Source organism: Erinaceus europaeus, chromosome 20, assembly GCF_950295315.1.
Source record: "Erinaceus europaeus chromosome 20, mEriEur2.1, whole genome shotgun sequence".
In the NCBI taxonomy this organism is placed as follows: domain Eukaryota; kingdom Metazoa; phylum Chordata; class Mammalia; order Eulipotyphla; family Erinaceidae; genus Erinaceus; species Erinaceus europaeus.
The window spans coordinates 57,814,184-57,841,007 of NC_080181.1; the positions used below are offsets into that span (position 1 = coordinate 57,814,184).

At 65.3% G+C, this 26,824-nt stretch overlaps 2 protein-coding genes across 5 annotated transcripts in view; both read left to right on the forward strand.

The window, feature by feature from the left end:
* On the forward strand, positions 1 to 24,867 carry TMC3 (transmembrane channel like 3). Its single transcript, XM_060179509.1, has 22 exons — positions 1 to 141; positions 729 to 875; positions 3,198 to 3,273; positions 3,846 to 3,927; positions 8,912 to 9,018; positions 10,168 to 10,266; positions 10,337 to 10,479; positions 11,102 to 11,249; positions 11,910 to 11,953; positions 13,072 to 13,219; positions 13,404 to 13,513; positions 13,889 to 13,967; positions 14,667 to 14,885; positions 15,337 to 15,465; positions 15,922 to 15,989; positions 16,540 to 16,668; positions 17,910 to 18,020; positions 18,806 to 18,928; positions 19,210 to 19,288; positions 20,065 to 20,107; positions 20,574 to 20,826; positions 24,110 to 24,867. The coding sequence occupies exons 1-22, from the start codon at positions 59 to 61 to the stop codon at positions 24,825 to 24,827; spliced, it is 3,138 nt and encodes a 1,045-aa protein (XP_060035492.1). The 5' UTR covers positions 1 to 58; the 3' UTR covers positions 24,828 to 24,867.
* Positions 24,868 to 26,398: 1,531 nt separating this feature from the next.
* Positions 26,399 to 26,824, forward strand: part of STARD5 (StAR related lipid transfer domain containing 5) — a 130,923-nt gene continuing 130,497 nt past the window's right edge. The window contains exon 1 of one of the 4 annotated variants that reach the window (XM_060179545.1): positions 26,399 to 26,715. In XM_060179545.1, the coding sequence (XP_060035528.1) occupies positions 26,684 to 26,715 (32 nt within the window). In that variant the 5' untranslated portion in view covers positions 26,399 to 26,683. The remainder of the gene's footprint in view (positions 26,716 to 26,824) is intronic. The other 3 variants (XR_009546644.1, XM_060179544.1, XM_007523225.3) reach the window with 3 other exon arrangements.

Below are 26,824 nucleotides of genomic sequence, written 5' to 3' on the forward strand. Positions count from 1 at the left end.
CAGCTGCCCGCTGGGCTCCGGTACAGACGCCTCTGCTCGCGCCGCCCGCCGCCCAGCCATGCAGTCCAGGAAGGGGTCGCAGCGGTGCAGGGGCCGCAGGGCCGGCCGCCACCTCCTCTACCAGGAGTCCCTGCTGCTCGGGTGAGCCTGCCACTCTCTGCCTCCCAGGCAGCAGCTGTCCTGCAGGCTCTCCCCAGGGTGAGGTCTGATAGCGCTCTCCGGGCCCCCTGGGGCCGCTCTGCCACGGACTGCTCCCCCACTGGGACCCCCATCTTTGCCCTGCCCCTCCCCATGCCACTCCCCGAGGCTCCCTCTGCGGCCGACACTCACCCCCGTGCCGCAGAGCTGAGTCCTGTCTCCAGAGTAGCTGGGGTTGGGGAGACGGCCCAGCCTGCGGGAGCACCAGTGTGCAGGCCGCAGGTTCAACCCCAGCCCCACCTTTGCCAGAGTGAGGTCTCTGGCCCCTCTCCCCGCCCCCACCCCAGCCACACTCTGCTCTCACCTTCTGCAAAAACAGACCGAGCCCCCGCAGTAAACCTTTCCACACGCAGGGCCAGTGGGGCCCTGGCCCACCCCCTCTACCCCCATGCAACCCACCCAGGGGGGCCCAAGCTCCTTTACAGAGGCTCCTCTGCCGCCCAGCCCCTACAGCACCCATGGGTGCCAGCCGCTCTCCTCTCCCCACCCGTGGGTCCCCGTGCTCACACTGCCTCCCATCCCGCCCTCAGCAGCCTGGACGGCAGCCTAGGCGTGGAGGAGGCCGGGGACAGCAGCGACCCGGAGCACATCTTCCAGAACATTCAGTTCCAGAAAGACCTCATGGCCAACCTGCGCTGCAGGCCCTGGGCCATGGAACAGAAGCTGAGGGCACTGAGGTGAGCGGTGGCTGGGCAGGTACCACAGGGCACCACCACGCCTGGGGGGACGGGCACGGGCAGCCGTCGGTCCTCGGGGCAGGGACTGTCAAGAGTGTCTGCCTGGGTGTCCGTGTGTCTGTGTGAGTGTGGTGTGTGTGTCTGAGCCGTCAGGCCTCGGGGCAGGGGCTGTCAGTGTCTGCCTGGGTGTCCGTGTGTCTGTGTGAGTGTGGTGTGTGTGTCTGAGCCATCAGGCCTTGGGGTAGGGGCTGTCAGTGTCTGCCTGGGTGTCCGTGTGTCTGTGTGAGTGTGGTGTATGTGTCTGAGGTATGTGTGTATCCGGTGTGTGCATGTGTATCTACTGTGTGTGTGTGGTATGTTCAGGGCAGACTCTCTCCTCCCTTTCTGGCTACAGACTCAGCTCCACCCTGCAGGGAGGGTGCACAGCCTAGAGCCAGGATGGCCGGGTGACCCTGCACCTGTGTGGCTGACCCCTGTGGGGAGGGTGGGTGGGCACTGCTGGCAGTGTCTGAAGCCCTGGAAGGCCCTGTCCCGAGAGGAGCCCACCCTGAGGGCGGTTGCCAGCCTGTCGCCCCCCCACCCCGTCTGCCTCCTCCTCCCTCCCTCCCTCCCTCCGTGTTGTGCTGTGGACGGACCCAGAGCCCTGTGAGTGCAGCACCACAGACAGGACTGCAGGGCCCAGGGTTCTCTTAGCTGATTTTTTGTGGGGTGGAGAGACGCCGGCACTGCTCTGCCATCCCGAGAACTTCCCTGGTGCTGTCCATGGTGCTCAGCGGGGGCTTGAACCCAGGGCCTTGAACCTGGCGAGGCAGAGGGCTGTCCCTTGATTTTCTCCTGCCTCTGAAGTGGGGGGGCATAGGGTAGGGGTCCGGCATCAAGGGAACTGGTAAGTGGGGAGGGGGCCGCCTCCACCCCACCCCCAGCTGCTGCTCTCTATGTCCTGGGCACTGCTGGCAGCTACGGTGGAATGGCCTCAGCCGGGAGCCCAGCAGGGGCCACCCTCAGCAGCCAGGCATGGGCAGGAGGGTGCCCTGGCCCCGTTCCCTGTGGCCCCCACAGCAGGTGCCTCTGTCCAGCCCACCCCAGAGCTGCCCCGGAACAGAGGGCAGAGGACCTCACCGCAGCCGTGTCTGACCCAACACACCTCGACCACTCCCCTATGGGCTGTGACCTCACAGTCTGGGGACTGAGGGGTGCCACCTGCATCTGGCCCTCTGGAGGGGGACCCCGACAGGGCTACACACAGCCTGAAAACATCTGGCTGCCAGCAAGGGGCTGAGCCTCCAGACCCCCAGGAGCTGGATGAGGACACAGTGCCCACCCCCACCCAGGCCATAAGACAGGGACACAGTGCCCACCCCCACCCAGGCCATAAGACAGGGACACAGTGCCCACCCCCACCCAGGCCATAAGACAGGGACACAGTGCCCACCCCCACCCAGGCCATAAGACAGGGACACAGTGCCCACCCCCACCCAGGCCATAAGACAGGGACACAGTGCCCACCCCCACCCAGGCCATAAGACAGGGGCACAGTGCCCCCACACCCAGGCCATAAGACAGGGACACAGTGCCCACCCCCACCCAGGCCATAAGACAGGGACACAGTGCCCACCCCCACCCCATGGCCAGGCCTTGGGGCCAAGCCCCCTGGTGCCTCTGCTATCCAGCTTTCTCATGGCCACAGCCAGAATTATCACCTGTGTCACAGGGGCCTCTCCTCTCCCTAAGAGGCCACTGGAGTGAGGCCTGGCTGTTGGAACGTGCTGAGCTGTGCCACCAAGGACAGAGCCATGGGAACAGAGGAAGCAGGGCCCAGCTCTGCAGGACAGTCAGTGACCTGCGGTGCTGTGGTCCTGGATGCTCCCAGCCTGGCCTCCTCAGCCTTGCCAACCGGGCCCAAAGCCCCCGGGCAGGGGCACCTTGACCCTCACTGCCGGCTCCCACAGAGGGAGGCCCCAGGCCCTGCTCAGCTCTGCCCATGAGGAGGGTGGTGGGCCCCCGACTCTGGGGAGGGTTCAGAAGTGTGGACTTTGTAAGGCAGGGCCAGAGCAGAGGCTCCTGGGAAGAGGGCCAAGCTCCTTAGTGTGGGGTGACAGCAGGCTCCCCCACAGGACTCAGCCCATCCAGCACCCTCCCAACAGAGGGCCCAGCTCCTGCCCTCAGTTCCCCCACCAGGATCCCACCAAAGGACTCAGCCCCCCCCAGCACCCTCTGCTGGAGGACCCAGAGCCCCCTCCCCAGAGACCCCACCCCAGAGACCCCTCCCCAGAGTCCCAGGTGGTGCGGGGTCAAGGCTCACCTATACTGTCTTCTCCTCAGGCGAGCCAAGGAGATCGTGCTCCAGTCTGAAGGGAGGCTGACCCGGACCCGGGGCTACCAGGCGGCAGGCGCAGAGGTAGGGCACTCAGCTGTCGCCAGGTCGGCCAGCAGAAGGCGAGGGGGCAGGGCAGGGCGCCCCTCAGAGGGCTGAGACCCGAAGCCGAAGCCTGTGAGCCAGTCCCTGGGGAGAGGGGGCTCAGCCCTGGCTTGGAGCCTCGGGGCGTCACAGGCTCCTTGAAAGATGTTTGGGGACCCACTGTGGCAGCTGCACCCACAGCTTTCTCTCAGGGGCAGGGAGGAATCCGCGGCACTGCATCTGGGACAGACAGATGCCTGCACCTTAAGACCATCAGCCCGGGCAGACATGGGTGGGGCCTGCATCCTGGTCCTTAGTCGGGACAGGGACCTTGGGACCTTTGGGAGCCTCTGAGCCCTCTGAGGACTCTGGGCACCTCCTTCCTGGCCCTGGTCCCCATGCCAGAGAGGTGGGAGTGGGGCAACCCCCCACCCCAGAAACTGGGGCCCAGCTCAGCGCCCAGCAAGAAGCCTGCGGGGGTGGGGAGCGGCCTGCACAGGTGTAAGGTCTCTCCCAGCACCCTGGGGAGGGCTAAAACCCAGCTCCCTACAGCTTCCCCTCCTTCCTCCCAGCTCTGGCGGAAGGTGGTGCGTGTGGCCACCAACATAGCAGTGATCTTCATCCCCTGGGAGACCCGGATCAAGAAGATAGAGAGTGAGTGCAGGGAGAGTGGGGCTGGGGACAAGGGGACATAGCACAGTCACCATCCACAGCCTGGACTCACAGCTCACAGCCTGGGGACACAGCTCACAGCCTGGACTCACAGCTCACAGCCTGGGGACACAGCTCACAGCCTGGACTCACAGCTCACAGCCTGGGGACACAGCTCACAGCCTGGGGACACAGCTCACAGCCTGGACTCACAGCTCACAGCCTGGACTCACAGCTCACAGCCTGGGGACACAGCTCACAGCCTGGACTCACAGTTCACAGCCTGGGCTCACAGCTCACAGCCTGGGGACACAGCTCACAGCCTGGGGACACAGCTCACAGCCTGGGAACACAGCTCACAGCCTGGACTCACAGCTCACAGCCTGGACTCACAGCTCACAGCCTGGCCTCACAGCTCACAGCCTGGGGACACAGCTCACAGCCTGGACTCACAGCTCACAGCCTGGGGACACAGCTCACAGCCTGGACTCACAGCTCACAGCCTGGGGACACAGCTCACAGCCTGGACTCACAGCTCACAGCCTGGGGACACAGCTCACAGCCAGGACTCACAGCTCACAGCCTGGGGACACAGCTCACAGCCTGGACTCACAGCTCACAGCCTGGGGACACAGCTCACAGCCTGGACTCACAGCTCACACCCTGGGGACACAGCTCACAGCCTGGACTCACACTCACAGCCTGGCCTCACAGCTCACAGCCTGGACTCACAGCTCACAGCCTGGCCTCACAGCTCACAGCCTGGACTCACAGCTCACAGCCTGGACTCACAGCTCACAGCCTGGGGACACAGCTCACAGCCTGGACTCACAGCTCACAGCCTGGACTCACAGGTCACAGCCTGGACTCACAGCTCACAGCCTGGGGACACAGCTCACAGCTCACAGCCTGAGGACACAGCTCACAGCCTGGACTCACAGCTCACAGCCTGGGGAAACAGCTCACAGCCTGGACTCACAGCTCACAGCCTGGGGACACAGCTCACAGCCTGGACTCACAGTTCACAGCCTGGGCTCACAGCTCACAGCCTGGGGACACAGCTCACAGCCTGGGGACACAGCTCACAGCCTGGGAACACAGCTCACAGCCTGGACTCACAGCTCACAGCCTGGACTCACAGCTCACAGCCTGGGGACACAGCTCACAGCCTGGACTCACAGCTCACAGCCTGGACTCACAGCTCACAGCCTGGGGACACAGCTCACAGCCAGGACTCACAGCTCACAGCCTGGGGACACAGCTCACAGCCTGGACTCACAGCTCACAGCCTGGGGACACAGCTCACAGCCTGGACTCACAGCTCACACCCTGGGGACACAGCTCACAGCCTGGACTCACACTCACAGCCTGGCCTCACAGCTCACAGCCTGGACTCACAGCTCACAGCCTGGCCTCACAGCTCACAGCCTGGACTCACAGCTCACAGCCTGGACTCACAGCTCACAGCCTGGGGACACAGCTCACAGCCTGGACTCACAGCTCACAGCCTGGACTCACAGGTCACAGCCTGGACTCACAGCTCACAGCCTGGGGACACAGCTCACAGCTCACAGCCTGAGGACACAGCTCACAGCCTGGACTCACAGCTCACAGCCTGGGGAAACAGCTCACAGCCTGGACTCACAGCTCACAGCCTGGGGACACAGCTCACAGCCTGGACTCACAGCTCACAGCCTGGGCTCACAGCTCACAGCCTGGACTCACAGCTCACAGCCTGGACTCACAGCTCACAGCCTGGGGACACAGCTCACAGCCTGGGGACACAGCTCACAGCCTGGGATCACAGTTCAAAGCCTGGGGACACAGCTCACAGCCTGGGGACACAGCTCACAGCCTGGACTCACAGCTCACAGCCTGGACTCACAGCTCACAGCCTGGACTAACAGCTCACAGCCTGGGCTCACAGCTCAAAGCCTGGGGACACAGCTCACAGCCTGGGGACACAGCTCACAGCCTGGGGACACAGCTCACAGCCTGGGGACACAGCTCACAGCCTGGGGACACAGCTCACAGCCTGGGGACACAGCTCACAGCCTGGACTCACAGCCTAGGGACACAGCTCACAGCCTGGGGACACAGCTCACAGCCTGGACTCACAGCTCACAGCCTGGGGACACAGCTCACAGCCTGGGGACACAGCTCACAGCCTGGGGACACAGCTCACAGCCTGGACTCACAGCTCACAGCCTGGACTCACAGCTCACAGCCTGGCCTCACAGCTCACAGCCTGGACTCACAGCTCACAGCCTGGGGACACAGCTCACAGCCTGGACTCACACTCACAGCCTGGCCTCACAGCTCACAGCCTGGACTCACACTCACAGCCTGGCCTCACAGCTCACAGCCTGGACTCACAGCTCACAGCCTGGGGACACAGCTCACAGCCTGGCCTCACAGCTCACAGCCTGGGGACACAGCTCACAGCCTGGACTCACAGCTCACAGCCTGGCCTCACAGCTCACAGCCTGGGGACACAGCTCACAGCCTGGACTCACAGCTCACAGCCTGGGGACACAGCTCACAGCCTGGGGACACAGCTCACAGCCTGGGGACACAGCTCACAGCCTGGACTCACAGCTCACAGCCTGGGCTCACAGCTCACAGCCTGGGGACACAGCTCACAGCCTGGGGACACAGCTCACAGCCTGGGGACACAGCTCACAGCATGGGGACACAGCTCACAGCCTGGGGACACAGCTCACAGCCTGGACTCACAGCTCACAGCCTGGACTCACAGCTCACAGTCTGGACTCACAGTTCACAGCCTGGGGACACAGCTCACAGCCTGGACTCACAGCTCACAGCCTGGGGACACAGCTCACAGCCTGGACTCACAGCTCACAGCCTGGGGACACAGCTCACAGCCTGGACTCACAGCTCACAGCCTGGGCTCACAGCTCACAGCCTGGGAACACAGCTCACAGCCTGGGGACACAGCTCACAGCCTGGGGACACAGCTCACAGCCTGGGGACACAGCTCACAGCCTGGGCTCACAGCTCAAAGCCTGGGGACACAGCTCACAGCCTGGGGACACAGCTCACAGCTTGGGGACACAGCTCACAGCCTAGACTCACAGCTCACAGCCTAGGGACACAGCTCACAGCCTGGGGACACAGCTCACAGCCTGGCCTCACAGCTCACAGCCTGGGGACACAGCTCACAGCCTGGACTCACAGCTCACAGCCTGGACTCACAGCTCACAGCCTGGGGACACAGCTCACAGCCTGGGGACACAGCTCACAGCCTGGGGACACAGTTCACAGCCTGGACTCACAGCTCACAGCCTGGACTCACAGCTCACAGCCTGGGGACACAGCTCACAGCCTGGGCTCACAGCTCACAGCCTGGGGACACAGCTCACAGCCTGGGCTCACAACTCACATCCTGGGGACACAGCTCATAGCCTGGGGGCACAGTTCACAGACTGGGGACACAGCTCACAGCATGGGGACACAGCTCACAGCCTGGGGACACAGCTCACAGCCTGGACTCACAGCTCACAGCCTGGGCTCACAGCTCACAGCCTGGACTCACAGCTCACAGCCTGGACTCACAGCTCACAGCCTGGACTCACAGCTCAAAGCCTGGGGACACAGCTCACAGCCTGGGGACACAGCTCACAGCCTGGACTCACAGCTCACAGCCTAGGGACACAGCTCACAGCCTGGGGACACAGCTCACAGCCTGGACTCACAGCTCACAGCCTGGGGACACAGCTCACAGCCTGGGGACACAGCTCACAGCCTGGGGACATAGCTCACAGCCTGGACTCACAGCTCACAGCCTGGGCTCACAGCTCACAGCCTAGGGACACAGCTCACAGCCTGGGGACACAGCTCACAGCCTGGGGACACAGCTCACAGCATGGGGACACAGCTCACAGCCTGGGGACACAGCTCACAGCCTGGACTCACAGCTCACAGCATGGACTCACAGCTCACAGTCTGGACTCACAGCTCACAGCCTGGGGACACAGCTCACAGCCTGGACTCACAGCTCACAGCCTGGGGACACAGCTCACAGCCTGGACTCACAGCTCACAGCCTGGGGACACAGCTCACAGCCTGGGGACACAGCTCACAGCCTGGACTCACAGCTCACAGCCTGGGAACACAGCTCACAGCCTGGACTCACAGCTCAAAGCCTGGGGACACAGCTCAAAGCCTGGGGACACAGCTCACAGCCTGGGGACACAGCTCACAGCCTGGGGACACAGCTCACAGCCTGGACTCACAGCTCACAGCCTGGGGACACAGCTCACAGCCTGGACTCACAGCTCACAGCCTGGGGACACAGCTCACAGCCTGGACTCACAGCTCACAGCGGGACACAGTTCACGGCCTGGGGACACAGCTCACAGCCTGGGGACACAGCTCACAGCCTGGGCTCACAGCTCACAGCCTGGGGACACAGCTCACAGCCTGGGGACACAGCTCACAGTCTGGGGACACAGCTCACAGCCTGGACTCACAGCTCACAGCCTGGGAACACAGCTCACAGCCTGGACTCACAGCTCAAAGCCTGGGGACACAGCTCAAAGCCTGGGGACACAGCTCACAGCCTGGGGACACAGCTCACAGCCTGGGGACACAGCTCACAGCCTGGACTCACAGCTCACAGCCTGGGGACACAGCTCACAGCCTGGACTCACAGCTCACAGCCTGGGGACACAGCTCACAGCCTGGACTCACAACTCACAGCGGGACACAGTTCACGGCCTGGGGACACAGCTCACAGCCTGGGGACACAGCTCACAGCCTGGGGACACAGCTCACAGCCTGGGGACACAGCTCACAGCCTGGACTCACAGCTCACAGCCTGGAAACATAGCTCACTGCCTGGGGTCACACATAAGGTCACAGCCCACCGCCTGGTGACATTAGGGCAGCTGTGGCAGGGTGGTGGTGTCCTTCTGCCTGTCTTGCTGAGATGGACTGGTCACAGCAGCTGGTGTCCCCTCTGCAGGTCACTTTGGCTCTGGCGTGGCCTCCTACTTCATCTTCCTGCGCTGGCTGTGTGGCATCAACGTGGTGCTAGCACTGATGACAGGGGCATTTGTGGTGGTCCCAGAGGTGAGGATGCCTTGGGCAGGAAGCCAGAGGGCTGGAGCGGAGTGACCATGCTAGGATGCCTGTCCCCTGGGGTCCTGTGCAGGGCACCACAGCACAGGCATTGCTATATAGGGCCTAGGAGTCAGGTGACAGGAGTCATGGCCAAGACCTGTGTCCCCTGCCCACAGCAGGGCTGTCCCCCAGCAGATGCCCCCACCCCCAGCATCACCGTCAACTCCTCACCTGCTGTGAGAGCACCAGCCTCAAACGCGGGGACTCCAGTGGGAGGCAGTGAGACAGGGAAACATAAATGAGACACCAGGGTGAGGGAAGGAGAAGGGAGAGAGCGAGAGACACCAAGGCATCTCCTCTCCTCCCATGGCCACAGCCCCTCCCAGGCAGTGAGCAGGCTACTTCCTGGGTAGATGGTGGCGCAGGGGCTGCCCAGTGAGCGAGCTCTCGCTTCCTCTCCCCATCTGGGTTCCAATACAACCCTCTTTAGGGGTTGTATTGGAAAATGTGTTTTCCTTTTGCTTGTTAAAGACTAAGAGCACGGAGCACTGTTCAGCTCTGGCCTGCTGGTTCCCGGCACTGAAGCCAAGACCCGCAGGCATCAGCATGACGGTCTGGCACCCTAGCACGTGCTTCCTCCTCAGCCCCAACTTCACTTGCTTTCTTTTTTTTGCCTCCAGGGTTATTGCTGGGGCTCGGTGCCTGCACCATGAATCCACTGCTCCTGAAGGCCATTTTCCCCCCTTTTGTTGCCCTGGTTGTTTTATCATTGTTGTAGTTATTATTGTTGTTATTGCTGTCATTATTGTCGGATAGGACAGAGAGAAATGGAGAGAGGAGGGGAAGACAGAGAGGGGGAGAGAAAGACAGACACCTGCAGACCTGCTTCACTGCCTGTGAAGCGACTCCCCTGCAGGTGGGGAGCCAGGAGCTCTAACCCGCATCCTTGTGCCGGTCCAACTTCACTTCCTAACGTCTGTGTTCATGAGGAGTAGAGATGGAGCTTGAAAGTCAAAACACAATCCTGCAAAGCTCCAGTGCCTGCACCGGTGCGTTGTCAGGCCTGGCCTGCCCAGGAATGGAGCCGCCTGCCCCACATACTCTCGGCAGGGTCCCCTGGAGTGGGCACCCCCCGACCGGGCCCTGTGCTCTCCCCAGCTTGTCGCCGGCCAGCCGTTCGGCAGCACGGCCCGCAAGTCCATCCCCAAGGAGCAGCTGGCGTCGGCCCAGGACCTGGACACCGTGTGGTCGCTGGGGGTGAGGCGCTGCCGGCCCGGAGCCTGGGGCAGGGAGTCCCTGGGCTGCAGTGACCCAGCTCTCCCCGCAGGGCTACCTGCAGTACTCGGTGCTCTTCTATGGCTACTACAGCAGGGAGCGGCGCATCGGCAGAGCCGGCTACCGGCTGCCCCTGGCCTACTTCCTCGTGGGCATGGCGGTGTTTGCCTACAGCTTCATCACCCTCCTGAGAAAGTAGGCTGCCCGGCTCTGGCCTCACGCAGCCTCTCTGCGGATGGGAGCGAGGTGTAATGATGGGCATGGGGGTGACTGACGGTGATGGTTGTGGTGGACGGCAATAACAACAATAATAATAACAATAACGATAAACAACAAGGGCAGCAAAAGGGGAAAATGGCCTCTAGGAGCAGTGGATTCCTAGTGCAGGCACCCAGTCCAGTGTAACCCTGGAAATGGTGGTGGTGGTGGCGGCAGTGGTGATGCTTGTGGCGCTGTGGTCATCGCTGTGGTCACCAGCCCCTTCTTCGCCATCTTCATGATGGGCCACAGTGACTGGCTCTCCTGCCAACAGTTCAGTCCCCAGCGTGGCCGCGGGGCTTGTCCCTGTGGGATGGCTGTCACCCCAGAGGGAGGAGCACTGAGTTCTGAGCAGGAGACCGGCCGGAGCACGGGCACTGCCACCCTGCCGGCTCGTGTCGCCAAGGACTGCCTCGAGACAGGAACCCCACTCTCTGGGGGACCCCCGGGCTGGGGTGGGGCTGCCATCACCTCAGCCTGTGTGTGGGAAGCACGGCCTCCTACTCCCCCAGCCAGCTGGACCTCCAGCTGTCCTCCCCGACTCCCCTCTTCCCTACAGGATGGCCAAGAACTCTCGCACCAGCCTGGCCAGAGCTTCCCGCGAGAACTACCCCTTCTGCTGGCGCTTGTTCTGTGCCTGGGACTACCTCATCGGGGACCCCGAGGCCGCCGAGAGCAAGACCGCAGCCGTGGTCAACAGCATCCGCGTGCGTGTGTGTGTGCGCGCGTGTGCGTGTGGCCACAGGCTGTGCACGTGTGTTTGCTGTGGCCACGCCGTGCATGTATAGGGCTGTGTGTGACCTGTCTGCCCCCCTTGGCGCCCGCCACCCCCCATGACCTGGGTGTGCTCCCACAGCTCTGCCCCAGGTCTGGCCATTTGGCCGAGGTGCTCCCCTCACCCCCATCCTCGGGAGGGCAGCCAGAGCACCGTGAGGCACCTGCAGCTCCGGGGGCCTGGCTCTGCCCACTGAGCCGTCTCCCCGGCAGCGTCTCTCACTCATTCAGCGTTCTCCCAGCACGGGCTACCCAGATCCCTCTCTGGCGCCTTGCGGCCCACCAGCCACACCTGCCACAGAGGTGGCGGCTCTCTCTGCCTCCCTGAGGGCCGGCCTTGAGGCCCCACCTCGGCCCACCTGTCCTGACACCTGTCCTGCCTAGCACCCGGGCGCCTGAGCCAGGCCGGGCGGCAGTGTGTCCTCCCGTCACCCCAGAGGACGCCCGCCTCCCTGCAGTTGTGGCCAGAGTGGAAGGGCCTCTCGGGCTCCCCGGCCTGTCCTGCTGCCCTCCCTGGGTGGGACACCCTGGCATCCTCACCCCAGCACCAGCCGTTCTCAGGATGGCGTGTGACAAGGTGGCTGTCCCTGCAGGAGGCCATCCTGGAAGAGCAGGAGAAGAAGAGGAGCAAGAACCTGTGAGTGCCAGGCTGGCAGGCTGGAGCCTGTACCTGCGCCCACACTGAGCCCTGCACCTGTGCCCACACCTGACCCCTGCACCTGTGCCCACACCTGACCCCTGCACCTGCGCCCACACCTGACCCCTGCACCTGTGCCCACACCTGACCCCTGCACCTGCGCCCACACCTGACCCCAGCACCTATGCCCACACCTGACCCCTGCACCTGCACCCACACCTGACCCCTGCACCTGCGCCCACACTGAGCCCCTGCACCTGCGCCCACACCTGACCCCTGCACCTGCGCCCACACCTGACCCCTGCACCTGCACCCACATTGAGCCCTGCACCTGTGCCCACACTGAGCCCCTGCACCTGCACCCACACTGAGCCCCTGCACCTGCGCCCACACCTGACCCCTGCACCTGCGCCCACACCTGACCCCTGCACCTGCACCCACACTGAGCCCCTGCACCTGCGCCCACACCTGACCCCTGCACCTGTGCCCACACCTGACCCCAGCACCTGTGCCCACACCTGACCCCTGCACCTGCGCCCACACTGAGCCCCTGCACCTGCGCCCACACCTGACCCCTGCACCTGCGCCCACACCTGAGCCCCTGCACCTGCGCCCACATCTGACCCCTGCACCTGCACCCACACTGAGCCCCTGCACCTGCACCCACACCTGACCCCTTCACCTGCACCCATACTGAGCCCCTGCACCTGCACCCACACCTGACCCCTGCACCTGCGCCCATACCTGAGCCCCTGCACCTGCACCCACACCTGACCCCTGCACCTGTGCCCACACCTGAGCCCCTGCACCTGCACCCACACCTGACCCCTGCACCTGCGCCCACACTGAGCCCTGCACCTGCACCCTCTCACCTGAGTCCGCACATGTGTCCCCTGCACCCGAGCCTCCCCATACCTGAGACCCCCACACTTGCGCCCCACTCCGGCTGTCCGTCTGAGCCCCTGTGGGTGGCACCCTTACCGTGAGGGGCAGAGTGGCCCTGGTGTGCTGGAGGGCACTGCAACAGCGCTGCCTGTGTACTCCCTGGGAGTCCGGGACCCGACCCAGGCCCCCATCCCTGCGGGTGTCAGCCCAGCAGCCTGACGCGGCGTCCCCAGGGTGGTGACCGTGTGCCTGCGGCTGGTGGCCAGCGTGCTGGTGCTGCTGTCCCTGGCCGGGAGCATCTACCTCATCTACTTCGTGGTGGAGCGCTCTCAGCGGCTGGAGCAGAGCAAGGCTGAGCTGTCGCTCTGGGAGAAGAATGAGGTGCCCCAGGCCGGGTGGGCGGGGCTGGAGGTGTGGGCGGGGCCTGGGGCGGGGCTGGAGGTGTGGGCGGGGCTGGGTGTGTGGGCGGGGCCTGGAGCGGGGCCTGGGGCGGGGCTGGAGGTGTGGGCGGGGCCTGGGGCGGGCGGGAGGGTCCCTGTTGACTGCCCGGGCCGCCCACCTGCAGGTGAGCGTGGTGGTGTCCCTGGTCACCATGCTAGCGCCCTCGGCCTTCGACCTCATCGCGGCGCTGGAGAAGTACCACCCCCGCACCACGCTGCGCTTCCAGCTGGCTCGGTAGGCGTCGCGCCCTGGCCTGGGCTCCCCCCCCCCCCCCCGCCGCCACAGGAGCCGGGTCGTCCTGTGCCTGTGCCCTGCTGAGAACCCTGTGCCCTCAGCTCTCCTCTGCCGGGGTGCACTCCTCCCTCTCTCCACCCATCTGTGCCCCCGTCCCACCCCGCGACCCAGCAGGCCGGCCGGGGTCAGGTCGCCTTTGCACCCGCGTCCCGCAGTCCCACGGGCCAGGGGGGTGAGGATGTGGACCCCACGCCCTGTGGGGTCTGGGTGGCCGGTGGCTTCTGTGTCCGCGGCCACGCCCGGGGCCTCTGCACCTGCCCATCGGTCCCCCCAGCCCGCGGGGGCCAGAGTGTCACGGCGGCGGTGCCCATGCAGGGTGCTGGTGCTGTACCTGGGCAACCTCTACAGCCTCATCATCGCGCTGCTGGACAAGGTGAACAGCATGAGCACGCAGGTGAGCTGCGGCAGCACACGCACAGCAGGCACGGGCACGCTCACGCAACTTGCACACACACACACGTGGACGCGCACACCTGCAGAGACTGGCCGGCTCGCGTGCACAGGCGTGAGTCCTGGCGCAGCCCACGGAGGCCCGTTCACACGGACACGCAGCAGGGGTCACCGCACATCCAGCTCGTTCTCGGGCCGGGACCCCCAGGCCAGGGCCCTAGCGGTGCAGGGAGCCTGAGACCAGGTTCTGTGTTGTGGCGATCGTATTTTATGGGGAGCCTGAAGCTGGGGTTCCCAGGGAGAGGTTGCTGGGGATCAGGTCTCCAACTCTGTCTGCTCCACCTCCCCTCACCCCCTCACACACACACACGCACCCACATGCACCCACACGCACAGGCTCGGATGTCTGCGGAAGCAGTGTGGCATCAGCAGGTCAGTGGACGTTGGCTTCTCTGGGGGGAGTTCAGGGGCAGTGTCCTCGCCAGCAAGACCCCAGACCAGGGCAGCTGCTGGGCAGTCCGCTGACCTCAGCCCGTGAGGGGCTCCCCGTGGGTTCTCATCACAAGCATGGCAGTCTGTCCCCTCCTCCGGGGCTCCCCGTGGGTTCTCATCACAAGCATGGCAGTCTGTCCCCTCCTCCCTCTTCCTCGCTCTTCTGCCTCTTCCCTCCTCCCACTCCCCCTCCTTCCTCCTCTCTCTGCAGGAAGCAGCCCCCAGAAACGGCACAGGCCTCTGGGTAGGTCCTCCGGCCTCTGGCCCCAGGCCAGTCCCCATGGAGGAACCCTGGGCCCCATCCTGGAGAAATGGCTCCGCGGTCCCTGGAGCAGTAGGCCCACCCACCCACCCCCTGCCTGCCGCCAACGGCACAGCCACACCTGCCCCGAGCCCACCAGGCCCATGCTGGGAGACCTACGTGGGGCAGGTGCGCGGCCACCCCCTCCCCTCCCACTCAGCCCAGGGCCCTGTCTCCTCGGACAGAAGGCACAGGGACTGACAGGCACCTGCTTCAGGCCTCACACCTGAGACAACGCTGGCCGCAGAGGCAGTGGCCAGGGCTGGCTGCTCGGAGCTTCCAAAAGGAAAGGACAGAAACTGGGCGGGGGGTGGGGGGGCAGGGAGAGACAGACAGACACCTGCAGCCCTGCTTCCACTCATGAAGCTTCCCCCACAGGCAGGGGCTGGGAGCTTACACGTGTGCTCTCTACCCAGTGTACCACCGCCCAGCACGGGGGAAACAGGCATGGAGCTCCTGTAATTGCTGGGCCAGGAGCCCCATACCAGCTCCCCCTCCGGCCATACAGGACGCCCCATCCTGACCCAGGGGGCGGGGGGAGTGGGCCAGACGGGCCGCCGTGACAGGGCCTGTGCTGCAGGAGATGCTGAAGCTCTCCGTCATCGACATGCTCTTCACGGCGGCCAGTGTGCTGCTGCTTGACTGCCTGCGGGGGCTGTGCGTGCGCTACCTCAGTGACTGCTGGTGCTGGGACCTGGAGAGCCAGTTTGTAAGGCACAGTCTGAGCAGCCGGGGCCTCGGGGCTAGGGGTGCCCCTTGCTGTCCAGGCCGGAGCAGCTGGCCCTGGGCTGGGGGGTGGGGGGTGGGAGTGGGGGGCCTGTACCCCCTTGCTGTCCAGGCTGGAGCACCTGGCCCTGGGATGGGGGGTGGGGGTAGGGGGCCTGTACCCCCTTCCTGTCCAGGCCGGAGCAGCTGGCCCTGGACAGGGGGCTGGGGGAACCCTTCTCATCTAGGCCGGAACAGCTGGCCCTGCCTGAGCTAGGGGCCCAGGGAACCCCTTCCTGTTCCAGGCTGCAGGTCTGCACTGAGCAGCCCTGTGGGAGAGGGGAAGGGTCCCAGGCTGGGTCCCCCTGAGCCCCAGCCCCACTGCCCCTGCACCCTGTTCCCCGGGCTCTGGCCACTCTGCCCCGGGCCCTGTCACGCAGAAGCCTCCTGCTCCTGGCAGCCCGAGTACGGGGAGTTCAAGATCGCGGAGAACGTGCTGCACTTGGTCTACAACCAGGGCATGATCTGGTGGGTGTGGCGGGCGGTGCCCAGAGCTCTGCCCGGGGAGGATGAGAGGGCAGGAGCCGCGAGCTCGGCATGGGCAGCCAGGGGCCTCAGGCAGGCTCACTGGGCCACACTTGATACTGCCTCCCTGGCGCCGCTGGCTTCCAACGTTCTCACATGCCGGCCTTTGGTCGGTTTTATTGTCTTGTTCTGCCGCCTGGGTTTCTGCTGGGCTCTAGTCTGCATGACTCCACCACTCCCAGCAGACTGGGACTTCCAGATAGCGGGGAAGAGAGAGAGGCCCCAGCATGTGCTGTGCACGGTGCTCCCATGGGTGCTCAACATTGCTGGAGGGCTGAGGAGGGGTGGGGCGGCCACGCCTACAGGGTCCCTGAGGCCCAGCAGGCAGGGTTGGAAGTGGGACTTTCTGAGAGGGCCAGCATCCAGCTGGGCACTCGACTGCCCTCCCCAGCTCCCACACTGCCCCCAGATTCCTCCTGGGCCCTGGGGATGGGGGCAGGCGGGTCTTCAGGCCCTGAAGCGCCTATGCTCTTACTGACGCCCCGGTCTCCAGGATGGGGGCCTTCTTCTCCCCATGCCTCCCGGCCATCAACGTGCTCAAGCTAGTCGGCCTCATGTACCTGCGCAGCTGGGCCGTGCTCACCTGCAACGCGCCCCACCAGCAGGTGTTCCAGGCCTCCAGGTGGGCAGGCCTTCTGTCAACACCCACGACCCTCCCCACCACCCGCATCCCTCCCTGGCCCCTGCCCGACTGCCATGGCCAGAAGTGGGGAGGTGCAGGACCTCCTTGTCTGATCAATGAGCTCTCAGCTGGAGAGAGCATCGGACAGAGAACTGGCCCTGAGCTCCACCCGCTGCCTAGCCCCAGACGCACAGACCGCAGACCCAGACTCAGACACACAGACCCACAGACCCAGACGCAGACCCATAGACCCACACTCAGACACACAGATCCACACTCAGACACACAGACCCACAGACCCACACTCAGACACACAGACCCACACACAGACACACAGACCCACACTCAGACACACAGACCCACACTCAGACACACAGACCCACACTCAGACACAGACCCACACTCAGACACACAGACCCACACACAGACACAGACCCACACATAGACACAGACCCACACTCAGTCATACAGACACACAGACCCACACTCAGACACACAGACACACAGACCCACACTCAGACACACAGACCCACATTCAGACCCATAGACCCACACTCAGACACAGACCCACAGACCCACACTCAGACACACAGACCCACACTCAGACACACAGAACCACACTCAAGACACACAGACCCACACTCAGACACACAGACACACACTCAGACACACAGACACACACTCACACAGACCCACAGACCCACACTCAGACACTCAGACCCACACTCAGACACACAGACCCACACTCAGACACACAGACAAAGACACACAGACCCACACTCAGACACACACACAGACACACCGTTCTGTGACCCCCCCCTTTCGCGTTAGTTGTGGACTTGCTTGGCGTGGCGCTGAGCAGCCTCCCTGGCCCAGTTCCCGCCTGTGGGCCTTAGAGAGGAGCAGTGCTCCACCACCCTGCAGCTCCACAGCGCTTTACAATGCGTGGGGCCACGGTCGAACCCAGGGCCTCGTGCATGGCAAGGCCTGCACTGTCCCTGCAAAGCCATCTCCTGTGCCTGGTTCTGCATGAATTGGCACTGCCGTCCCCATTCTGTCTGGTGCCCTCTGCCCACAGACAGACAGATAGACAGACAGACAAGCACATGTGAGTCCGCGTGGCAGCCTCCCTCTGACAGCACAGCCCCCTCCCCCCCCCCCCCGTGGAGGCAGCTGTCCTGTGCTGGGTGACCTGACCCACTGGGGGCTCTGCTGCGTTGGCTCATGGCTGCCCTGTCCAGGTCCAACAACTTCTACCTGGCCACATTGCTCTTCATGCTGTTCCTGTGCACACTGCCTACCGCCTTCGCCATCGGCCGCTACAGGCCGTCGCTGCACTGTGGCCCCTTCAGGTGAGCAGGCCGGGGCTGGGGGGCCACCGGCGTGGGGCTCCCCAGGACCCCTGCTCATCTCACGGCCGGCTCGCTCGCATCCGAGTGAGGGGCCAGATTGTGGGCGGGCGGGGACTGAGCACTGCCTCTCGCGCCTGCAAGCCCTGCACTCCTCCCAGTGCAGCCTCCTTTCAGACACCGCCAGGCCCAGGGCGGTCCGGCCAGGGGAGCGCCTGTCTTCCACGCGTGGGGACATGCGGCCGGCTCCAGATGCTGGGGACGCCGGCTCCCTGGCCCGGTGTTCAGACAGTGTATCTGAGGCAGTGGAGACACAGAGAGATGCCACAGCACCACTCCACCGGCCATGGAGCTGCCCAGTGTCTTTCGGGGTCCTCCCATGTGGTACTGGGGCTCGAGTAGTCTCCTGTGCTGCAAAGCTCTGTGAATGGGGGCGGGGGTGATGGCAGGGCCCTGCTGTCCCCACACACACACACAACAGTGATGCCACCTCCTCAGAGTCCAGCTGGTCCCCTGCCGGGTCAGGAGATGGGCTCAGTGTGGGACTGCTTCAGAGTGGGGAGCCAAGTCCCAGGGTCCTCCAGCTCCCCCAGACTCCCCTCTCTGCAGCCTGGCCCCTAGGGCATCCCCAGCCTGTGGCCCCTCCCCAGATGTCCCCCCCAGGCTCTCCTCTCTGCAGCCTGTCCCTGGCCTGTGGCCTCCTCCCCAGATGTCCCCCCCCCAGGCTCTCCTCTCTGCAGCCTGTCCCTGGCCTGTGGCCCCCTCCTCAGCTGTCCCCCCCCCACCAGCGGCCAGGAGAGGATCTATGATATCGTGTGGGAGACAGTGGCCGACCTCCCGGGCTGGGCGGGCGCGGCGCTGGGCTACCTGAGCAGCCCCGTGGTGGTCGTGCCGGCCCTGCTGCTGCTCTTGTGAGTGTGGACGCCTGACCCCGGCCCCAGGGCTCTGACACGGGCAGGACCCCCCCCCACCCCACCCTTGTGGGAGCCAGGCTGGAGCAGCCCGCCTTCACTGAGAGGCTCGGGGAGGTGGGGCCGTCCAGGCTGCGGTCCCAGGACCCCTTCAGCGGGGAGGCAGAGAGGGTGGGCTGAGAGCGGCCCCCACACCCACAGGAACTGGTGAGGGGAGGCAGCACTGGGTGGGGCCATGAGCAGAGCAGCAGTGACGCTGTCTTTGTGACGCCCCGTCCCAGCATGCTCATCTACTACCTGCAAAGCATTGCCCGCTCCCTGAGGCTCAGCAACCTCCAGCTCCGCCTGCAGATCCAAAAGGCAGGTGTCACCACACTGGGGGCGGGGGGCTGGAGCAGGGAGGGAGGGGCAGACCTGGAGCACACACACACACACACACACACACACACACACACACGTGCGCGCGCGCACACACACACACGGCTCCGAGTCCTTCCCAGCCCCAAGAAAGCCTGCTCCAGAGGCCAGCACAGGTCACACCCGGCGGTCACGCAAGGCCCCCCCGAACCACAGTTGGACAGGGAGGAGAAGTCGCATCCTGAGGCAGCCGGGATAGCTGATCTTCCGACACTGTCCCCAAGGGCCCACCTCTCCCGAGCCCTCATGCGGCCTCTCCTCTGCCATCCGGGGAACCTCAGGCCCCTGATCCCAGGAGCCCCAGGCTTCAGGCCCGCCACGGTCTCCCCTCCCACCCCAGGCTCTGCAGGGGCTGGTCTAGAGAAGGAGGCACGGGCTCCGGGGCATGTCCCTGCACCCACAGCACTCCACGCTTCGTTCGGTACCAGAACCCCACTCACAGACCGTGCACCTGCTCCTGCTTCTGAGGCAACAGCCTCTCAAGTAGAAGTTCAGCTCGGCAAACACCAGCCAGGCACCACCAGCACCTGAGAGCCAGAGGGCGCACTGGACACAAGTCAGGCAGAACCTAGACCCCTTGAGCAGGTCGCTGCCCCTGGGACACCTGGGAAAGCAGGCCGCCCGAGGAAGGACAGATAAAGTGTGTCCATCCCCCAGCACAGGGTCTCTGTGGCTTCCTGCCCAAGCCAGAGCTGACCCGAGCCCCATTTCTGTTTCAGGCCAGGTCTGAAGAGAAGAAGAAGCTTGCCCAGATGGTAGAAGGTGCGTGAAGACCGGACGCCTCAGAGAGGGCGGCAGGCTGGGTAGAGGGGCTCCCACGGGGCTGGAGTGTGTTGTCTGCGTCATACGTAGCCCCGGGACCTCCCCGACCTGCATGGAGGGGCTAGAGCTCCAAGCCTCGGGTCCCAGAGCGGGCTGTGGGCTCTGCGTCCCCAGAGTTGCCCACTGTGGTCCAGGATTCTCAGGGAGTCCCTAACGGTGTCCGTTGTGTGAGAGACAGCAGCCCCCAAAGCTGTGAGGACTGACCAGGCCTGCTCACCTGCTCCCAAAGAGCTCTGAATGTTTCCAGACCTCCTGGCAGGCTGACCTGTGAGCTGTGGGTTTCTGCCATGACCCCAGTCCTCCATCGGCCCCTTCCTGCTTGGGGGGGACCTGGAAGGGGGACATGGGTGGCCATTAGGTGGCCATGGGGGCTGACCCTGTGGTGTGACCCGTCCCTGCCCTGCAGCCCGGATCCAGATCCAGGAGAACTCCAAACAGGCTCGCAGGGACAGTGACCCGGCCAGCCCACGAGCCACAGGCCCCACCAGGATGGCCCAGGACAATGGCCATGTGGTCAGCCTGGGTGAAGCCGGCGGCAGAAGTGGACTTGTGGAGACTGTCGCCCAGCCCATGCCCCGGAGTGCCTGGTGGGGCCCCTGCGGGTCCAACTCCCCACTGCCTGGCACGTCTGGGCTCAGAACAGAGCATGGCACCAGCAGGTAAGCCAGAAAACAGGAGGCCATGGCCCCAGGGACAGCCCCAGTGGGACCCCAGGGGAAGCCCCCAGGAACAGTGGGTCAGAGCCTGGGGAGAGGGACTCAAGTCTGGTGTGTAAGAAGCTAGCTCCCTGGAAACCTCAGATCAGAGGTCAAGCCTTCAGGACCATGGGATCCAGAGAGTGGGGCAGCTGACAAGAAATGAGGGGCAGACTGTCCCCCAAGTCCTGTACCCCGAGAGCCTGCAGAACCCCAAGGGGCCAGGCCGGGCAGACACACTCCCTGCACCTCAACTTTCCCACCTTCTGAGGATGGGGCAGCCCCAGCTCCACTTGCCCTCTGGAGCTCCCAGTGCCATCCAACGTGTGTCCAGGGCTGCCTGCTGGAGCCTGGCCCCGTGTGCGGGCGTCACCCCTCCCAGGTCCTCCTGCCGCTGAGAGAGCAGGCCTACTGAGCTCCTCAGCCTTGGGGTCCATCCACAGCTGAGCGGACGCCTCTCCTCTCAGGTCCCAGCTGGCCAGGGTGGAGGGTTCCCTTTGCTGCTTCTCCTATACAGGGCACACAGCACCTGTGCCCACCCACACCTCCCCACCCCCAGGTTGGGCCCCAGCTGGACAAGAGCCCTTTGATCTGCTCCCCACAGCCCACCTACAATCTGCAGAGCCCCCACTACCACGCAAAGCTTGGGTCTGAGGACACCCCCAGCCCAGAGGCCCATGTACAGGAGCCCCTGCCCCAGTGCAAAGTGTGGGTGGGGGAGTCATGGGCCCTGGTGCAGGCTGGGTCTGGGGACAGGGAGACGCAGGCCCTGGTGCAGGCTGGGTCTGGGGATAGGGGGACACAGGCCCTGGTGCAGGCTGGGTCTGGGGACAGGGGGACACAGGCCCTGGTGCAGGCTGGGTCTGGGGATAGGGGGACACAGGCCCTGGTGCAGGCTGGGTCTGGGGATAGGGGGACACAGGCCCTGGTGCAGGCTGGGTCTGGGGACAGGGAGACACAGGCCCTGGTGCAGGCTGGGTGTGGGGGACAGGGGGACACAGGCCCTGGTGCAGGCTGGGTCTGGGGACAGGGAGACACAGGCCCTGGTGCAGGCTGGGTCTGGGGACAGGGAGACACAGGCCCTGGTGCAGGACGGCTCTGGGGACAGGGGGACACAGGCCCTGGTGCAGGCTGGGTCTGGGGGACAGGGGGACACAGGCCCTGGTGCAGGCTGGGTCTGGGGACAGGGAGACACAGGCCCTGGTGCAGGCTGGGTCTGGGGACAGGGAGACACAGGCCCTGGTGCAGGACGGCTTTGGGGACAGGGGGACACAGGCCCTGGTGCAGGCTGGGTCGGGGGACAGGAGGACACAGACCCTGGTGCAGGCTGGGTCGGGGGACAGGGAGACACAGGCCCTGGTGCAGGCTGGGTCTGGGACAGGGGGACACAGGCCCTGGTGCAGGCTGGGTCTGGGGATAGGGGGACACAGGCCCTGGTGCAGACTGGGTCTGGGGATAGGGGGACACAGGCCCTGGTGCAGGCTGGGTCTGGGGACAGGGAGACAGAGGCCCTGGTGCAGGCTGGGTGTGGGGGACAGGGGGACACAGGCCCTGGTGCAGGCTGGGTGTGGGGGACAGGGGGACACAGGCTCTGGTGCAGGCTGGGTCTGGGGACAGGGAGACACAGGCCCTGGTGCAGGCTGGGTCTGGGGACAGGGAGACACAGGCCCTGGTGCAGGACGGCTCTGGGGATAGGGGGACACAGGCCCTGGTGCAGGCTGGGTCTGGGGACAGGGGGACACAGGCACTGGTGCAGGCTGGGTCGGGGGACAGGGGGACACAGGCCCTGGTGCAGGACGGCTCTGGGGACAGGGGGACACAGGCCCTGGTGCAGGCTGGGTCTGGGGGACAGGGGGACACAGGCTCTGGTGCAGGCTGGGTCTGGGGACAGGGAGACACAGGCCCTGGTGCAGGCTGGGTCTGGGGACAGGGAGACACAGGCCCTGGTGCAAGACGGCTTTGGGGACAGGGGGACACAGGCCCTGGTGCAGGCTGGGTGTGGGGGACAGGGGGACACAGGCCCTGGTGTAGGCTGGGTGTGGGGACAGGGGGACGCAGGCCCTGGTGCAGGCTGGGTCTGGGGACAGGGGGTCACAGGCCTTGGTGCAGGCTGGGTGTGGGGGACAGGAGGACACAGGCCCTGGTGCAGGCTGGGTCTGGGGACAGGGAGACACAGGCCCTGGTGCAGGCTGGGTCTGGGGACAGGAGGACACAGGCCCTGGTGCAGGCTGGGTGTGGGGGACAGGAGGACACAGGCCCTGGTGCAGGCTGGGTGTGGGGGACAGGAGGACACAGGCCCTGGTGTAGGCTGGGTCTGGGGACAGGGAGACACAGGCCCTGGTGCATGCTGGGTCTGGGGGACAGGGGGACACAGGCCCTGGTGCAGACTGGGTGTGGGGGACAGGGGGACACAGGCCTTGGTGCAGGCTGGGTCTGGGACAGGGGGACACAGGCCCTGGTGCAGGCTGGGTCTGGGACAGGGAGACACAGGCCCTGGTGCAGGCTGGGTCTGGTGACAGGGAGACACAGACCCTGGTGCAGGCTGGGTCTGGGACGGGGGACACAGGCCCTGGTGCAGGCTGGGTCTGGTGACAGGGAGACACAGGCCCTGGTGCAGGCTGGGTGTGGGGGACAGGAGGACACAGGCCCTGGTGCAGGCTGGGTCTGGGACAGGGAGACACAGGCCCTGGTGCAGGACGGCTCTGGGGACAGGGGGACACAGGCCCTGGTACAGGCTGGGTGTGGGGGACAGGAGGACACAGGCCCTGGTGCAGGCTGGGTCTGGGACAGGGAGACAAGGCCCTGGTGCAAGCTGGGTGTGGGGGACAGGGGGACACAGGCCCTGGTGCAGGCTGGGTCTGGGGACAGGGGGACACAGGCCCTGGTGCAGGCTGGGTGTGGGGGACAGGGGGACACAGGCCCTGGTGCAGGCTGGGTCTGGGGACAGGGGGACACAGGCCCTGGTGCAGGCTGGGTGTGGGGGACAGGGGGACACAGGCCCTGGTGCAGGCTGGGTCTGGTGACAGGGAGACACAGGCCCTGGTGCAGGGTGGGTCTGGGGACAGGGGGACACAGGCCCTGGTGCAGGCTGGGTGTGGGGGACAGGGGGACACAGGCTCTGGTGCAGGCTGGGTGTGGGGGACAGGGGGACACAGGCCCTGGTGCAGGATGGCTCTGGGGTTGCCAACTGGGGCCGTGCTATGGTGCCAGCTGGGAGGCCCTGGGCTGAGCTGAGCCTCTGTCCTAGGCATCCGCGTGGCCTGTGCTCCAGCACCAGCGACCTCCACCAGGACTGGACCTCACTGGAGGATACCCCCACAGAGTCTCTTTTTCAGGAGGATATGCAGCAGGCTGGAGGGGCAGCCCCCAGGGCCCGAGAGTGCCGGCCCCGTGGCCCCTGGTACTACGTGACACTCAAGCGTGGTCTCCACAGCCCCCCTCCCACCACGCGGCCAGGGGCTCCTCTCAGCGTGGGGGCTGCGGGTGACCTGCCGGCATTGTACCCCAGCAGGGTGCGGTGGACCGCTCCCCGGGCCCCCCGCCAGGTGGGCTCCCCCCAGCTGAGCGACGAGGAGGCGGGGACCCCCAGGCGAGACTGGGTCCTGTCCCTGCACCCCCACTCCCTGACTGACCTCCACGGGACCCCCCACTTCTGTGTGGGTGCAGAGCCAGGGCTCCGGGGCAGGGTGCTCTCCAAGTCATGGCACGATGGTTTCAGGGGCCGGTTGGACAAGCCAGGGTACACACCCAGAAAGCCTCGGTCCCGAAACCCGCGGCTCCCACAGCCGCCTCGGGGGCCTAGGCTGGAGCCTGGGTTTGAGCCCTCCCTCACTGAGTCTGACTCAGTGTCGGGGGCCTCCAGCAGTGACCCCCAGTACCTGCAGGTGACCCCTGCGTGCCCTCAGCCCAGGCCCCAGCACGCCAGGCGGCCGGAGCTGCAGGAGCTGGTGTGCTCCCACGTTTAGGGCCCCAGCACACCCCACACGCAGGGCAGAGCCCCCAGGTGCAAGGGCACCCCTGTATGTGTCAGAGGCATGAGGAGTCACCTTGGGCCCCAAAAGGCTGTGCCCAACCCCCTTTCCACCGTTCCAGCGACTCAGCGGCAAGCCAGACATCCTTCCCGGCCCCGTGAGAGCCTGTCCCCACCCATCTGTCCTAACCAGGGGAGTGGGGGGCACCCTGTCGCTAGCACCTGTCACCCCAGACAGGGGACCCTGTCGCTAGCACCTGTCACCCCAGACATGCCCCAGGAAGGCTCAGCCCAGATCCTGACCCGGGCCCTCGTCCTGCATGGGCTCCGGAGAGGGCAGCTGCGCCTGTGTGCAGAGAGGGCGCAGGGCCAGGCAGCTCAAGGACCGGACCGTGTGTGGGGGTCTGTCACCATGGAGGGTGAGGCACACGGAAGAAGAAAGCAGTCCGTTCAGACTCGGGTTAACTCAAGCGGCAGAGGGACTTGGGTTGGCCCTTCTCAATACCGAGGAACAAAGGACACACAGCACCTGTGACAACAGGGCCTGTCCCCACAGCCAGAGGGCCGGGGGCAGGGGCCAGAAGAGCCACTGAGGCCATGGGGTGCACACAGCCCCCCCACTTACCGTGGGCGAAGGGGACAGGCAGCTGTCAGCTGCAGCCTCAGACACGCAGATTGCGAAACAGACCCTCCTCTCGGCCCCCACCCCGGCTGTTGGGGAAACTCCCACCTCTGCCAGCTGCAGGGCTGCCCTGTGCCCTCCTCCTGACGCCAAGCTCAGGCTGCCCACATGGACTGGCCGGCCTGCCGACCCCGAGACATTGCCGAGACCCAGGTGGCCCACTTCGGGGGGCAGAGAGTAAAGGTCCGTTTACAGGACGAGCCTCTGTGCAGCCTCCCCCTGCCTGCTCTGCCACTCAGCTTGGCTCAGTGTCCTCACCCCTTCCCCCGCTCTGCAGGCCTGCGGCAATCCTGGCCCGCAGCTTCCTAGGGGTTTTGCTCGTGGGCTCCTTAAGGAGTGAGGCCTCTGAATTTCCTAAGTGGTGGTTAACTTAATGAATAATTAGGACAATTAAACTATTTACCAACATGAAGTGAAAAGGACGTGTCCTTGGCATGGCTCCCTGTTTACCCGACGCCGGTCAGTGGGCAGTCTGCCTGTGCGCGCACACCCACAGGGAGACACACACCCTACCCTGTCAGCTCTGGTGCCCCTGCTCTCGGTGGACACGCATGCGGCAGAGCCACGTGTGGCCTGGGAGGCGCGCGGGCGTGCTTGCTGTGTGTGCCGGCTGTCACCCACCCCTGTTCTGCCGGCTGTCACCCACCCCTGTGCACCCTGAGTTAACCCTTGAGTCACTCCGCACTTTGCATGAGGGTGCCAGGGACCTCTCCCTTTGCAGCGCCCCCCTCCCCCAGCCTCGCCGTCAGCAGTCAGGAGACCACAGGTTCAAGGTCACCTGCCCCGCCCGTCCCCGCTAGCGCCCCAGGTGCCGCCCCAGGGCCCCACCGCTCCCGCTTCCTGCCTGCCAATCTGGGGGGCGGGTCCTCAGGGCCCTGCCCAATCCGGAGGCGGCTGGAGTACGCCCACCAATCCGGGAGTGGGCCAGAGCGCTTCGGCCAATCCGCAAGCGACGTCCAAGCCGGCCTTAGGCACAGCCAATCGGAGAGCGGGCCGCGTTGGCTGGGCGGGGCCGTGGCAGGCTGCGTGCCAGTCGTCTGGCCCCGCCCAGGCTTCCGGCGAGTCCAGGTGCGGCGGCCCACCTGCGCCTGCAGTTCTTGCCATGGATCCCGCGCTTGCCGCGCAGGTGAGCGCCGAGGTGGCCGAGAAGATGCTGCAGTACCGGCGGGATGCGTCAGGCTGGAAGACTTGCCGGGAGGACGTGAGTGCGCAGCGGGCGGGGTGCCGACGCGCCTCTGCTCCCGGGGCGGGGACCCCGAGCCGCCGGCTTCTCTGCTCACCTGCCCGGCGGGACTCGGCGGCCGCTTCCC